General features: G+C 40.3%; 1 protein-coding gene across 1 annotated transcript in view; it reads left to right on the top strand.

Annotated features, from left to right (window-relative positions):
* UNC80 (unc-80 homolog, NALCN channel complex subunit) overlaps positions 1-17,250 on the top strand; it is a 5,631,640-nt gene that overhangs the window by 1,397,912 nt on the left and 4,216,478 nt on the right. Inside the window, exon 13 of the mRNA XM_044060513.1 lies at positions 5,379-5,708. Within this exon, the coding sequence (XP_043916448.1) occupies positions 5,379-5,708 (330 nt within the window). The remainder of the gene's footprint in view (positions 1-5,378; positions 5,709-17,250) is intronic.

Genomic DNA, 17,250 nt, shown 5'->3' with positions numbered 1-17,250 from the left:
CTCTTCATTAATTTTTTTATCCTAGAAAGATCTGAAACTGTATCAAAATGTTCTACAACTCTGTAATGTCTTTTTCTGGTTTTGCCATATACAAAATAATATCATCTGCAAATAAAGCCAGCTTTTCTTGACTACCACACCAATAATATCCCTGAATTTCTGAGTCCCTTATTTTCTTTGCCAATAGTACTAAATATCATGCAGATAATAAAGGGGAAAGAAGACACCCCTGCCTGGTTACTCTGCTCAAGCAGAAATTATAAGAGAGGACCCCACCCACTTAAATCTTCGCCTCCGGCTCCCCATATATTCTGCTAATCAACCTTATGATTTTTTTCTGGAAATGCAAATGCTTCCATTGCCATGCTCATAAAGTCCCAGCTTACTCTGTCAAATGCTTTCTCTGCAATCATGGTATTTTCTTGCATTCTGTTTCCCTTTGGATCATCAGTGTTTTATTAATGTTGTCAAATGTTTGCCTCTCATCCATAAAACCACATTGATCCATATCTATCAGTTTTGGCATTACGTTTGCCATTCTTTTAGCCATTATAGACATGAACACTTTAAATCATGGTTTAGTATTGAAATTGGCCTGTATGAAGCTGGATCTGATGGATTTTTACCCTCTTTGGGTATTACAGCTACCACTGCTATCTTTCAGGATGGTGATACTTCGCCTCCTCCTAAGACACTGTTAAAACCGTCCAGATCTTTTATCAGTTTTGTCCCTCCTAGCTTCCAAACTTCCACAGGTATACATACCATTTATTTCTGGGAACTTTCCTGTAGATGGGTTATACATCACAATTTTTATCTCATCCCCTCCTATCCTAACTGTTAGTAATTGAGCCTCATGTACCTCTAATCTTGACATATTTAATCCTTCCATAAACATTTCCATTTGTATCTTTTCTTGATTTTCATGTTTCTCAGTTTTATAGAGACTAATAGAATTTACAAAACGTTTTAATACCTCTACAGGATCCCTTGCTACCTTCTTTATTATAGGTTACTTAAGTTTGGTGACAACCCTTTCTACTTTCTGTTGCTTGAGTCATTGTGCTAAAAGTTTTTGTGCTGTAGTGTTATTATCAAAAACAGTTGCTTAACAGCAGTCTTTCTAAACTTGTGCATATTATTGAGCTAATCCCTTATTTTCTGCTTAGCATTCTGCAGTAGATCATCTTTTTGTTCAGTGAGATTCCCTTTATTCTCCAGTACTTAACATTTGTCAGTCCCTGTAAATAGTTCTTGTTACTTCTTAACCATAGCGCCCTTTATTTTACTTCCACCCTATTTCTAAACTCCACCTTAATTTTATCCCACTCCCTAGCTATATTTTCAGAAGAAAATTCTGTCCTCTCTAACAACTCCTGAATAATCTCCACTACCCATTCCTTAAATTCCTCTCTTTTCAACAGATAGGTGGGAAAGCGCCAATGTCTCATTTTTGTATCATTACCGTGTGTTTTGATTTTAGCTATTATTGGTGCATTATCTCTAATAGTTATTAGGTGGGTTTCAAGGCCATCAATTAAATGCACATATTCCAGTGAAATGTAAATTCTGTCTAGCCTAGCCCAGTTTTTATATCTTGGGGAATAATATGTAAATTCACTCCGAACTCCTGTTACTGAATTCACATCTTCCATGCCAAATATTTTCATAAATTTCTTCAAAAATCTACCCTCCATTGCTATATTTTCACTTCTGTGCCCCCAGACATATCTTCACTGCTGCATATGAAATTCCATTCCCCACCTGTAAGTAATTTTCCTTGCTGAAAACTGGTTATTTCTCCCAGAATTTTTTTGAAGCTCCATTATAGCAGTTTTATGTGGAATGTAAATACATTTCAGTGTAATCCTCCTCCTCCCTTGACAGCTCCTTAGCACTACAAATCTGCCATTATTATCTTTTTTTTATCTTCTTCTATCACTATTGGAGCTCTTCTTGCAATTAATAAAAGTACTCCACTTTTCCCTTGTCCCAGGTATTCCACTGAATAACCACCCTGAAAACCCTTCTTTATTAAATTCACATGTTCAGTTCTTCCTGAGTATGTGTCCTGTAACATAGCTATTTGCACTTCACATTTTTTAATATAGTTCAGTACTCTTTCTTCTTTGTATTTATCTGTGAGACCATTTACATTTAAAGACATTAAAGAAAGCATCATTGTATTAAAACATTATTCCTACCTTTTATGTACAACACCTTTTTTGTTAAATGTCTAGTTCTAGCTTTTGTGTTACATGCATACACTGTTTGGCAGGTTGAACTTTTATACAGTTGTTTCTTGTCATATACATTTGAGCGTATGTTATATTTTATAAAACTTTTTTATTTTCTTGAAAGCCGTCAAACAAAAAAACAAAAACAAAAAACAAACACACCCACAATACCCCCCTAAAGCCTGTTAAGTTAATATTAACACAGAAAACTATGTACACTTTCAAATACTGAAGTTTTACCCTCTTAATAGGAACAAAAGTCCCAAACTGTCAGCCACACTCACAAATTGAGTTAACCTAAAAGAAAGGTCATCCATGCTAAGACGCACGGTGCAGCCTGTGCTTCTACTAAGTGCTGATTGGTTTTGTGTTATCTTTATAGCTCTCCCAGCGGGGAAGACCCCTGAATGTTTTCAGCAAACCTTAACCACCTTGGGAAAGCTCCCAAATGCTTTCAGAGAACAGTATCTACTCTGAGAAAACCCCTGAATGCTTTCAGACAAGATTATCTCCTAGCCAAATTCTCATTTCTTTTGTTTTCATTTTTCTTTCCTTTTCTTTGTTTTTCCGTAGCCAATCACTTTCCACCAGGCCATAGTCGTGTAGCCATTTATCAGACTGTCTCCATGGATACATGAGAACCAGAAATCCAGTTTTTCTTTATCAGTTTGTTTCCATGGAAACATGAAGACCAGCTGTAGAATTATTACAGAGCATGCATATATTTGCTAGGAAAAAAGCCTCATAATATTCAGTGTTCTTTTTCATTACTTGCTCTGTCTTAAAACCTGTTAATAAGCAATCCAAGGTCCCTAATCCAGTCATTTCCCCATGCAAGAATGTGAAAAAGGACACCAGTCTGTCTCCTGTCATGCTTTTCAACCAGGCTTTTCTTTTTTGTTGTACATTGCAGTGCCTATATTTCTTAAAACTGAAAATAGAGAGAAGAAGGGAGAAAGAAAAGAAACGAAAAAGAACAGCAGCACATGTTTACAATCCCAATTACACACTTAAAAATAACTGAAAAACGTTACTTTATAACATGTAAAGAAAACCACATGCCACAAAATTGGTACTGTTTAAGAAAGAAATCTTTGCTTACAGTCACTTACAGTTAACTTTCTCCCTCTTCTTCCCCTCCCCAAAGCACTTTTCTGAACATTGACAGGGTAGGGCATATGCTTTAGAGTCCCCCACAAGTCCAACAGTTTCTAAAAAAGTACAATATTTCCAGATTTTCCTGTTCTGTCATATTTCTCAAATATAACTATTGCACTGTAATCCCATAATAAGTTACTGGTTTTGTTACTGTTCATCTGCAAAATCTTGTCTCTGCTTCATTTCCAGTGTGCTCCTGATTCCTCCACTCAGCTCTTATGCTCCCTTCCTTCTCTCCAACATTTTCTATTGAAAAATTTGAAAAGGTTTCACACGTATAGTCCCTCTGTGGTCTTTATTATAGGAAGAACAAGAAGCAGAATTTCATTCTGTCTCACATCTTACTTTTTTTGGACAAACTTTTGTATTTCCTCCATAGCATGTACTTTATCAAAAAATGATTTTGTCCCTCCAGGGAAGAATACATTGAAGACAGCTCGGTACAGCAGTTTGAATCTCACACCATCTCAACATTCCCTGAATAGTGGAATACATTTGCTCCTCTTCTGACTGGTGTGCACTGAGTAGTCATTCTCCACATTCTGCTGTCTCATACGTTCAGTACTTTGCACTTCTGCCACAATTTTATCAGAATCAACTCCTTCTGCTGGTAGGATTGCATCTTTACTATTAAAGGTGTAGGTTACTTATAGTCTGGTTTGGAACATACACACAATGTGCCCTTTCAAGTAACACCCCCTGCTGTGGAATACCAGTCCAGTTGCTTATTTGTGCTTTCATAAAATGAATACAGTCTGTTCCTTCCAGCTTCTCTGGTACAGCTAAAAATCTCATGTTTTCCTTATGTGCTCTATCCTATAATTCTATTATTTTTTGAAACATCTACCTCCTGAGCAGTGTCATATTCAGCCAGCCTTTTGTTGATTTCAGCCTCTGATTGTTGTGCCTTTATTATAATCATCTGAATTATCTGTTTAAATCTTCTTCCATTTTTTTCCAGTCTTTTGTTGTTTGTGTTGATATGCTCCACCAGTGTTTTGTTTATTTTAACCAGGTCTCTATGCAGTTGTCTTATATCTTCCTGTAGGTTACTGGCAGTCATGTCTGAAAATTGCATTGCTTTTTGCTGAACAGCTGCAGAACCTGACCCAGTCAGTGTTTCTTCCTCACTTTTTGTAACAGATTTTTTCCAGGTCTTCTGTATTTCTTTATTCCTGGCATCCAGGCAGTGTACTTTCTAGCCAGTTACTGAAATTTCCTCATAACCACAAGTCTACTGGCTTTCTTTGCTGAGTTTCTTTTTTCACACTGGGAAAGCTAGAAATAAGCTGTTACTCAGTGGACAGCCATCTTGGAAGTCCAGATGAAGTTTCATTCTTATAGGAAAATGGGAAAATATATGCAAATGCAAAGGACAGTCACAATGAGCCATATCATAAAGCAGTAGTGTAAGAGCCTCTAATGTGGGTCAGAACCAAAGGACAGAAGAATTCCCCAACTTTATTCTCACTCAGTAATAAAGAAGGGTCTTCTAAATGACGGGTGATATTTTTTGCATAATAAGATTTCGTTGATGCTCTTTGTTTCAGTGTTGCAATCTGAGTTAACTGTATAAAAGTCAGAATGTGATGCTCAGTTCAGTCCTGGTCTTTGAAACTGGTGGTGAGTGTGTGAAGCTGAATTCTTCTCCAACACACACACACACACACACACACACACACACACACACACACACACACACACACACACACTCTCACACACTCCTACTAAACAGAAATGCTTTTTGGCTTATGTTGGCCAATTAAGATATTTTGCTCTATTGGCTGTAGGGTTAAGTGTTCAGAAGACTAAGGGCTTAATGTGAATTCTGTCTGAGATAATTGTACATAGAACATGCAGTATTTTTAAGTCTGCTGCTTTCATTGAAAATGAAGGAAATTGTACGGGGATAATGGCACTGTTAATATATGGACTGATGCATTTTGTTAGGCTTCAACTAAATGTCTTTCGCTTGTTTCACAGGCAGTTATGAAGGCTCTTTATGTGGTGCTGAACCATGATATCAGTTCTCGTATTTGTGATGTGGCATTGAATATCATTGAATGTCTGCTGCAACTAGGAGTGGTGCCCTGTGTGGAAAAGAAGAGTTCAAAAACAGAAAATAAAGAAAATGACTTTGCGGATAAACAGCAAAGAGATGGAATATACCAGAGAGGAGTAACTGGATGTGTTGCTGGCAACTACAGCGGCGCCCCAAGTAGTGGACCTGGGGGAGGAGGAGGAGGAGGAGGAGGCGGTGGAGGTGGAGGTGGAGGAGGTCAGAATGACAATAATACCAAGAACAAAGAAAAGGTACATATTTCAGTCTAACATTCTGTCAGTATAAATAAGTTTGTATTTTATGATGAATTATATGATCTCTGCAGAAAGGCATGAATAAATCAGGAGAATACAGCACAGACATTCCTCTTTTGTATGTGATACTCAATCTAAGAAATATTATACTCAGTCTGATATCTGTTCTTTGCTACAGCCATTTCAGTGTACTATACACTTGAGAAATATATGTATTGTAATGTGTATACTTTGCTATTGTCATGTCAGTCTACTATTGGTCACAATTCTCCATTTCAATTTGACAATGGAGTAGTGATCCAGGATTAGGAAAGCAATGATTATTTTTAAACTTTGGTCATTGTGAGAAAAAATACATATTTCCTACATTGTGTCCATCACAAAACTTATCAACTTTATTTTTTATCCACCTTCTGATGCCTTTTGCCTAAGTTCTGTAAGTGATCAAAAAGCTCCATGTTTAAATATACATTCTGCCATCTGTTTCTCTGTGTTCTGTCCATAGCAGAAATAAATTATTTACAATACTGTACCAGTCTCCTTAATTACCATTTGGGTACATTTTGCAAATATATAAAATAAGAAAATGGTACATTGGTAGAGTCGTGACACAGAGCAGAATGAATCACTTATTCAGTATTTTATTATGAAATCCCTTTAAAGCACTCGTGGTCTTGTGTAAGTTTCTGGTTTCTTATTGGCACCACTCATGAGTAACTGAGACCAGTTCAGGTCAAAACTATTATAGCTATAAAATGTTTGAGCATTTTGTGAAATATGCAAATATATATTTCTATAATCAACTGTTTCAGTAGAACAGACTTATTTACATAAGCTAGTAATTTATATCTGATTTTTTCTTTTGCATTTAAATGAGTACTGGTTTTGTGGTGTACTATATGACATATTTACAAAGGAGATAACTTCCAGTAGAGGGGAGAGCACTCTTACTATTCAGAGTCCTTTCTGCACACAACATATTAATTGGAAGGAAATAAAATATTTTTCATTATAGCAGTCTTTGCTTCACAGTCACCTGACACTGCTAGAACAACTATTATCTTTACATACATGTAAACACACACACACACACACACACACACACACACACACACACACACACTACATTTAGATATTACTGCATCCTACCAGGTTTACAAATCAGACATATCCAGTGTATTACATGTTAAGTAACCCCTTCTTTAGGAAATGTTAAGTATTTCTTATGGTTTTTAAATATGGGATCTATATCATCTGCATTTCATGAGTGGAGCTCATCTTGTTAGCAGTAAGTTCTAAGAGTATGGCATATTGTTTGAAGATTATATTCTTGCAGTGTTTCCTGACTGACTGTCTTCTGTTTTCTAGAAATAGCTTCATGGTAATTTGCATTGTTTCCCTCAACATATGTTATTATTATTATTTATTATTTAACATTTGTTTACCGGGAGAGTCCGACTTGGAATGAAGCCAATTTTCATTGGAGGCCTGGGGGAAATGCTCCAGTTGCATGTCTTTCTGATGTGGGAGGAAACTGCAGACTCCACACAGAAGGCACTACGTCCGAGAATAGAACTGGAGAACCTCTTGCTGTGAGCTGACAACACTACCACTGCACTGTCCACCTGTATACCTACAGTTCCTTCATAATACAGCATCTTCATTTTTTTGCATTTTATATCACTTACTTGCACTTGTTCATTGACAGTGCCTTTCTATGTTTAGCTTTGTCTTACATCATCGCCTTTATCCAGTATTTGCAAGTAACGTGCTTTTCTCAAAGTAGACTGATCTTTCTTCACAGAAGGACTTCCAGTATGGCTTCCCGTTGAGCAATAGGTTGAGTAGAACTTTCTCAGTGTGAAAACTGAGACAGTGTTAGATAAAAAGCCTGTAAAAGTTATCAGTTTAGTTAAAATTCATTTACTGGATAGTAATCACATTACCTAGATGTCAACAAAGTTTACATTTTGGAAAAGTAAGAGAAAATCAATTAGAAAAGAAGAAAAAACTCTGGAAAGAACCTTACAACTGTTGAGCAAAAAACTGAAAATGCTGCAGATTTAGTACAGTAGAGATGACTTCAAGTAACTTAGAGAAAGAAAGAAATCAAACTTATCTGGAGATGTTTAACATGGGACTGTAGAAGAATACATAAGGTGAAATAAAAGGATGGAAAAACTAAGTGTAATTCAACCATTCAATTGAGCTGATAAAACAGCAGAAATCAGAGTGTGTAATGAAGGAAAGACTAGTTGAAGGAAGGAATGTTTCTAAACATAACAGACAGTGAAGAATATAGAGACAGCCTTTGAGGTTTTGCAAAACCAGAGAAACTGGAAGGCTTAGAGTATGCTAATTTAATGAATGTACATTTAAGCAAGTGACTGGTGTTCCACAGCAAGATTTAGTTGAGGGAATGGGAAGATTTAGTTAATAGAGAGGGCACATCATATGTATGATCTAAAACTATTCTTCATGAAACTTGTATTAGTAAAAATGTGACTCCTGACAAACTTGTAATGGAATGGAAAAGTATTACAATTGGAGATACCTGAATGTTTGTGGGGAAATTATTTGTTCTAAAGCAGGCAAAAGAGAAGCAAGATTATCACAGGAATTAGCGGATGTCGAGAGTCAGGAGTGAGATTAAAATTCCTTTATCTAGCTGTTTACAGAATATTTTTCCACGAAAAAGAGTCATTTTTGGAAGCAGAACAAGATATGGAGGAAATGAAAATGTTTAGCCAGCCAACAGTGAGCCAGTAAGATGAAGCCCACATGGCAACTTTGTCAGCAACTCTTTTTTGCTGTTCCAAAAGAAAATGCTTGAATAAATGATTGAAGCACAGGAGCTGACTAGAAAAATTGAGAATACCTTGGACTTGAGCCAGAGACTGATTCTGGGAGATTGCGTTGATTAAGAGGAAAAGTAGCAATTATCCATGCAACTAGATAACGTTTAGCTATGTGAACTATGGTTCTGCAAGAAGAAATGGATAGAAATAAAACAAAGTTTAACTGTGTTAAACTGGTGGGAAAACTGTAAAATACAAACTCTTTTTATGTCATTAATGCTTAGAAGGTCACTGAATGGACTTAAGAAATAAATGTGAGTAAAACTTTTTTGTTTTACTAATATTTGCATTAAGGTTTCCTTATGTAAATTGCATGTTATTTTATAAAGGTTCTGGATAATGTGCAATCAAATGTAAGTTAAAAAGTGATGTGATGGAGTTTTATCAGTAACTACTGTATTTACTAGTGATGTTAAAGTAAACAAGTTGTTTTTTTCTTAGTTCAGATATGTTCTGGCTGTACACTCTAACAAGATCAATGCTAGAAAGAAGCACGTTAAAGTTAATATACTCTTGTGAACTTTGGCTGTTGGGTGGAATGCAAGTATGTATTGATCATATTATACATAGAAATAAAGGAAAGCTGTCTCCCAAGTAGCCTTAGTATTTTAATGCAGTAATTATAACCATGCACAATTTAGTTTATTTCTATAAAGGTAGCTGGTGATCTTTTTCTTAATGCTAAAAAAGTTAATGTTTACTGAAAACATGCAAGTTGCTTTTCACTTTTGGGAGGGGAAGATAAAAACAGATGGCAGACTGTCTAATGAGAACAGAGGCTTTAACATGCACATTTTATCTTTATTATCCTTACCTTTAGAATAGGTACTATCTGTTGATGCAGCCAGGTATTTGGGCAACTGCTCCTATTTGTAGGGATGAAGTTTCTATTACTGAAAGTGTGTAAAGTTAGGGTGTTAGTTTAAGAGTGGATGTGAGGATTTTTTTGAAAATGTATTTAATTTTTTTTATTTCTTGAATGTTTTTATTGAAGTGAAGTCTATGAAAATGTTACATGAGTTCAAATAAAAAAGCAACTGCATACAGGATCGGCTTACTGGTCATTAGCACGTGCATGAAAACTACAAAATGGAAACCTACTCAAAAGGACTGAAATGTATAATATGGGGGAATATTAATTTTTTTATCAGAATAGCTGCTTTCTCAAAATTAATGAGAAGTATAAGTGGCCTTACAGGTACAGACAAAAAGGGGGATGCACAAGCCAGTGCATTTCTTTGTGCCGGTCCTAAGCCAGGATAAATGGGGAGGGTTGCTTCAGGAAGGGCATCCGGCGTAGATTTTGCCAAATCATACATGCGGACAATCATACAGATATGCATACTGGATCGGTCGAGGCCCGGGTTAACAACGAGCGCCACCAGTACTGTTGGCCAACAGGGTGCTGGCGGAAATTGGGCTACTGTTGGCCGAAGGAGGAGAAGAGGGGGAAGGCATGCCCGAAGGCAGATAAAGGATAGGACTGTGATAGTGAGGGTTGGAACTTTGAATGTTGGCAGTATGACTGGTATAGGGAGAGAGCTAGCTGATATGATGGACCGAAGGAAGGTTGGTATATTGTGTGTGCAAGAGACCAGATGGAAGGGGAGCAAGGCTAGGTGTATCGGAGGCGGGTTCAAATTGTTTTATCACGGTGTGGATGGGAGGAGAAATGGTGTAAGGGTTATCCTGAAGGAACAGTATGCTAAGAGTGTTTTGGAGGTGAAAAGAGTGTCGGATAGAGTGATGTTTATGAAGCTGGAAATTGATGGTGTAATGATGAATGTTAGTGCATATGCTCCACAAGTTGGGTGTGCGATGTATGAGAGAGAAAAATTCTGGAGTGGGTTGGATGAACTGGTGATGACTGTACCCAAGGGTGAGAGACTGGTGATTGGAGCAGATTTCAATGGGCATGTTGGTGAAGGGAACAGAGGGGATGAGGAAGTGATGGGTAGGTATAGTGTTAAGCAAAGGAATGCAGAAGGTCAGATGGTAGTGGATTTTGTGAAAAGGATGGACATGGCTGTGGTGAATACGTATTTTAACAACAGGGAGGAGCATAGGGTGACATACAAGAGTGGAGGAAGATGCACACAGGTGGATTATATCTTATGTAGAAGGGCCAGTCTGAAAGAGATTGGAGACTGTAAAGTGGTGGCAGGGGAAAGTGTAGTTAGGCAGCATAGGATGGTGGTTTGTAGGATGACATTGGTGATCAAGAAGAGGAGGATGAGTGTGAGGGCAGCACCAAGGATCAAATGGTGGAAATTGAAAAAGGGTAATTGTGAGGTGGAGTTCAGGGAAGAGTTAAGACAGGCACTGGGTGGCAGTGAAGAGTTACTGAATAGCTGGGTAACTACAGCAGAGCTAGTAAGAGAGATGGCTAGAAAGGTGCTTGGTGTGACATCTGGAAATAGGAAAGAGGACAAGGAGACCTGGTGGTGGAATGAAGAAGTACAGGAGAGTATACAGAGAAAGAGGTTGGCGAAGAAGAAGTGGGATTGTCAGAGAGATGAAGATAGTAGGCAAGAAAATAAGGAGATCAGGTGCATGGCAAAGAGAGAGGTGGCGAAGGCTAAGGATAAGGCGTATGAAGAGTTGTATGAAAGGTTGGACACGAAGGAGGGAGAAAAGGACCTGTACCGATTGGCTAGACAGAGGGACCGAGCTAGGGAAGATGTGCAGCAGGTAAGGGTGATAAAGGATAATGAGGGAAATGTATTCACAAGTGAGGAGAGTGTGTTGAGCAGATGGAAAGAGTACTTTGAGGGGCTGATGAATGAAGAGAATGAGAGGGAGAGAAGGTTGGATGATGTGCGGATAGTGAATCATGAAGTGCAGTGGATTAGCAAGGAGGAAGTAAGTATAGCTATGTAGAGGATAAAGAATGGAAAGGCTGTTGGTCCAGATGACATACCTGTGGAAGCATGGAGGTGTTTAGGTGAAATGGCAGTGGAGTTTTTTACTAGATTGTTTAATGAAATCTTGGAAAGTGAGAGGATGCCTGAGGAATGGAGAAAAAGTGTTTTGGTACCGATTTTTAAGAATAAAGGTGTTGTGCATAGCTGTAGTAACTACAGAGGGATTATATTGATCAGTCACAGCATGAAGTTATGGGAAAGAGTAGTGGAAGCTAGGTTAAGAAGGGAGGTGATGATTAGTGATCAGCAGTATGGTTTTATGCCAGGAAAGAGCACTACAGATGCAATGTTTGCTCTGAGAGTGTTGATGGAGAAGTACAGAGAAGGTCATAAGGAGTTGCATTGTGTCTTTGTGGACTTGGAGAAAGCATATGACAGGGTGCCTAGAGAGGAGTTGTGGTATTGTATGAGGAAGTCAGGAGTGTCAGAGAAGTATGTAAGAGTGGTGCAAGATATGTTACCAGGGTAGTGTGAAAGCGGTGAGGTCTATGGTGGGAATGACGGATGCGTTTATGGTGGAGGTGGGATTACATCAAGGATCAGCTCTGAGCCCTTTCTTATTTGCAGTGGTGATGGACAGGTTGACAGACGAGATCAGACAGGAGTCTCCGTGAACTATGATGTTTGCAGATGACATTGTGATCTGTAGTGAGAGTAGGGAACAGGTGGAGGAGACCCTGGAGAGGTGGAGATATGCTCTAGTGAGAGAAGAGGAATGAAGGTCAGCAGGACTAAGACAGAATATATGTGTGTGAATGAGAGGGAGGATAGAGGAATGGTGAAGATGCAGGGAATAGAGGTAGCGAAGGTGGATGAGTTTAAGTACTTGGGATCAACATTTCAGAGTAATGGTGAGTGTGGAAGAGACGTGAAGAAGAGAGTACAGGCAGGATGGAGTGGGTGGAGAAGAGTGTCACGAGTGATTTGTAACAGACGAGTACCAGTAAGAGTGAAAGGGAATGTCGACAAGAGGGTAGTGAGACCAGCTATGTTATATGGGTTGGAGACAATGGCATTGACAAAAAGGCAGGAGTCAGAGCTTGACGTGGCAGAGTTGAAGATGTTAAGATTTGCACTGGGTGTGACAAGGATGGACTGGATTATGAATAAATATATTAGAGGGTCAACCCAGGTTGGAAGGTTTGGAGACAAAGCCAGAGAGGCAAGATTACGTTGGTTTGGACATGTGCTGAGGAGGTACGCTGAGTATATTGGGAAAAAGATGCTAAGGATGAAGCTGCCAGATAACAGGAAAAGAGGAAGGCCTAAGGTAATGTTTATGGATGTGGTGAGAGAGGCATGCAGGTGGTTGGTGTGACAAAGCAAGATGCAGAGGACAGAAAGAAATGGAAACAGTTGATCCACTGTGGCGATCCCTAACGGGAGCAGCTGAAAGAAGAAGAAGAATTAAGAAGTGCACATAATCACGTTGCAGAAGACATATTTGGATAGAAATGAGCAGGTGATTCTCACTAAGGATTTCAAGTTGAACATTCAGCAGAATATCCATGATGAAGGAAAAGGGAAATGATACTGCAAGAGTTAATAGTAATAGAAGAGGGAAAAAAGTTACTGTACATATGTAGTAACAAAGAGGGTTATTTTCAAGGGTTGAGGATTGTGCTGGCATATATTTATATTTCGTGTAAAACTACTGTTGTGGAACTGGGCAAAATTTTGGGAAAAATAATATTGTTTGAGTAGAAACTGGAACTGGAATTGCAGATGTGATGATATAACAGGGAGATCTAGAAAGGAAAATATAAAAAGAGGGTATACTTCTGAAAAAAAACATATAGGAATATTTAGTATGGAAGATGTGAATTTAGTAGCAGAAACTTCAATAGCATTTACATATTCCCAAAGAGACAGTAATTGAGCTAGGTTGGATGCCAATAAGGAATAAAATAAAGATGGAGGATAATGCTGTTTGTCTTTCGGCTTTTCCTGGTTAGGGGTTACCACAGCAGAACTCCGGCCACTTGATTGGCCATAGGTTTTTATGGTGTCGAGTTCCTTCAACAAAGGCACGCCCATTCAACGCATATCTTTCAAACGCCCACTCAACCGTGGGGAGGACATGCAGACTCCACACAGAAGGCACTCCCAACCCAAGCCAAGAATCGAACGGGAGAACCTCTTGCTGTGAGGCAACAATGCTACCGCTGCACCACCGCGGAAGTCAAAGATGGAGGATAATAATGAAAAAATAAAACATAGGCACTTTTGTACTTATCTTTTAAAAAGAGAAGCATTTAAAGAATGGGTAGTGGGTATGATTTAAGAGTTGTTATATGACCTTTCTCTGTCTTGAGAGACAATAAAGTTTGGGTCACAAAATCAGTTGATCGTTTAAAAGCAGTGTCTGCTGTGACTGTAAAGTCCGATTTTTTTTTGACTGGCAGACTCTGTTACAGTTAGTCAATGCCTGGCTGTGTAGGTAACGAAGCAGTCCTCTGCTGTCTGCACTTTCACTTCTCCTCCCACAGCTCCTCTCTTCTCACTCATCTGGCTGCCTGTCTTGACGGCCCATCTCCAAGTGATGCTATCTGGGGCTCTGGCATCCCAGCCTGTTAGACTGATGTTGCCTGCCTTCATGTCATGTTTGCAGACTTCTTTGAAGGGTAGAGCGGGCCTTCCTATGGGTCTGAAGCCAGTGGCAAGCTCCCCATACAGAAAGTTTTTGGGAATCCTGCATATGACTGACATGACCAAGCCAGCACAAGTGCCTTTGGAAGAGCAAGCATGCTTGATATTCATGCCTGTTCCAGGATGTTCTTAATTGGGATGCAGTCCTGTCAATGATGCCCATGATCTGTCTGAGGCAGTGTTGATGAAATGCATTAAGCCTGTGTTCTTGGCAGGAGTACAGGGTCCATGTTTCACTACCAGAGAGCAGCGTACTAAGCACACACGCTTGGTACACTTCCTCTTAGTGTCTATGGTTAGTTTGGAGTTGTGCCAAACCCTCACTGTTGGGCATGATATTGCTGTTGCTGCCTTATCAATCCGGGTATTCAGCTCAGTGTCCATGGAGAGGTTGCTGGTGATGGTGGAGCCCAGGTAAGTGAAGTCCTTCACCACCTTGAGAGTGTGATCACTGATGAAGATGTGGGGGGTGCTGCTGACATCCTGACCAATGATGTTGGTATTCTTAAGGCTGATTGTGGAGCCGAACACTCTGCAAGCACCAGCAAAGAAGCATATGAGGAGTTGTAGTGCTTCCTCCATGTGAGCAGTCAGGGAGCGTCATCTGCAAGCAGCATCTGTCTGATCACTACTGTCTGCATCTTGGTCTTTGCTGGAAAGCGTGTGAGGTTGAAGAGATTACCAGTGCTTCTAGTCTGGAGTTATACTCTGTCTTCAGACTCATTACAAGCATGTGACAGTAACAGAGAGAAAAAGATATCAAAGAGTGTCGGAGCAAGTACACACCCTTGCTTCATACTGCTCCTTATTGGTAATGGGCCTGAGGAGGAGCCATTATATTGTACAACACCATGCATGTCCTCATGGAAGGATGTTATCATCCTCAGGAGTTTGGGGGGACATCCAGTCCTCCGTAGCAGGGTCAAGAGGCCTTTCCTACTGACTAAGTCAAATGCCTTACTTAGATCAATGATGGTGATGTACAGTAGTTTCCTTTGCTGGCAACATTTTTTTTGCAGCTGCCTTAGTAAGAAGATCATGTCAATAATAGACCTTCCCACTCTTGAGTCCACACTGCACCTCAGGGTAAACACGTTCCGCGATTAATTGCAGCCTGTTCAGAACTACATGGGTGAAGGCTTTCCCAATAGTACTGAGGAGGAATATTCCACGGTAGTTGTTGCAGTCAGTATGGTCTCCTTTGTTCTTATACAGCGTGCTGATGGTATCACGCATATCCTGAGGCACTGTTCATTCCTGCCAGCACTGTAGCAGGAGCTTATGCAGGTGGTCGAAGAGAACACACTTCTTGCCAACTTTGATGACCTCTGGAAGAATGCCATCCTTTCCTGGAGCTTTACTCCAGGCAAGAGGCAAGGGAGTCAATGGCTTTACAGAGCTCTTCTGCAGAGGATGGATCATCAGGCTCTTCCATGATAGGGAGAGACGTTGTGTTTTCAACTGCTGCATCAGTGACGATGGCCTCGTTTGAGTAGAGCTCCTGGTAATGCTCTGCCCATTTCTCCATTTGTTTACCTTGGTCTACAATGACTTCACCTGAGACAGACTTTAGGGGTGTAATCTTGACTGTACTGGGGTTGAAGGCTTTCTTAATACTTGGTGTGGATGTTGCCACAGTCAGCTGCGAGTTGGATGCTATGACAGAGATTCAGCCAGTAGTCGTTTGCACATTTAAATTTCCGCTGGGTATCATTTCTGACCTTCCTGACTGCAGTTAGTCGCTTCTGAAGGATCCCTCTTGTAGTTGAGCAGTGCTGCTTACTTGGCTGAGTGCTGGTTCAGTCTTGGCCTTTCCTGCTTCAACCCAGTCTGGGTTCTGCCTCGCTTTCTGCTTGGAGCAGTGGATTCGTTTGGGCTGGAAATGCAACTTGCTGCTAACTAGGGAGTGATTGGTGTCACAGTCAGTGCTGTGATAGCGGCGGATAACAAGGACACAGTTTAGCAGATGTCTTCTAGTGATGACAAGATCCATCTGGTGCCAGTGATAAGACCTCAGGTGACGCCAGGATACTCTGTGGTTAGGCTTGGTAGCAAAGACTATGTTGGTTATGCAGAAGTTGTGGTAAGAGCATAAATTCAGCAGTCTCTGCCTATTCTCGTTCAGCTTGCCAACAGCAAACTGTCCGATGCTGCTGGGCCAAGAATCGTGGTCAGCTCCAACTCGACCATTGAGATCTCCAGGCGTGAACAAGTGTTCTGTGGTAGGTATCCCTCTGATAGTGGTCTTAAGCTCCATGTAAAACTCGTCCTTTGTCTCAGCTGAAGAGCAGTGTGGGAGTATAAACCGTCAGGATGGTCACTAGACCTGAAGACATTGAGAGGCAGAGAGAGAGAGAGGATTTAAGTTGTGTGTTTTGATGGCTGTTCTGTTGAGGACAGCAGGGAATTTCTCACTGCAAAACCAACGCCATGCAGTCGCTGATCCTCCGGTTCCTTCCCCTGCCAGAAGAACGTGTAGTTCTGTTCTCTGAGGCTTGTTGGAAGTCTGGTCTCCTGTAGTGCAGCAATATCAATGTGGAGACTCTTGAGTTCATGATTGATGATGGTTGTTTTCCTGGAGTCATCGGCCTGGTATAAATCATCAGAGAGGGCATAATGTCCTGGCATTCCAGCTTGCTAATCGCAATATGTTCGTTTATTTTTCATTTTTCTGCTGCCTGGTGCAGGATTTTGCAGTCTGCTCTTCTGTATTTACCTTTGTTTCAAGCACACATTGAAGCAGGCAGACTGTGGCGGGTCAACATCTTACTGGCTCGGGGCTGCTCAGCTTGAGGCAGGCAGTAGCTGACCAGTGGGGCTTGGATGGTCCCTCCCACTGTCTGAGACAGCCCATAGGGTCTGAGCTTACACCAATCACTTTGGACTTATAACTTGTAACTGCTGTCTCGCGTGTTGTTTCTGATGCTGTGAGCAGAGGCACTGAAGTGACATCTCCAGGCTCCGGTATGCAAGCCTGGGCATAGTATGTGGAGATCCTGAGATGCCCAGTGGTCAGGATCCCCCTCTCGGCCTCCCTGATGTGGTTCAAAGGAATGCAGAGAGATACGTTTGGCATCTGCTTGGCTGCAGGAGCTGCCAAAAGGAAGA

This window comes from Protopterus annectens, chromosome 2.part0, assembly GCF_019279795.1.
Source record: "Protopterus annectens isolate FY-2018-M chromosome 2.part0, PAN1.0, whole genome shotgun sequence".
Lineage (NCBI taxonomy): Eukaryota > Metazoa > Chordata > Ceratodontiformes > Protopteridae > Protopterus > Protopterus annectens.
This window is presented reverse-complemented; position numbering and strand designations above follow the sequence as displayed.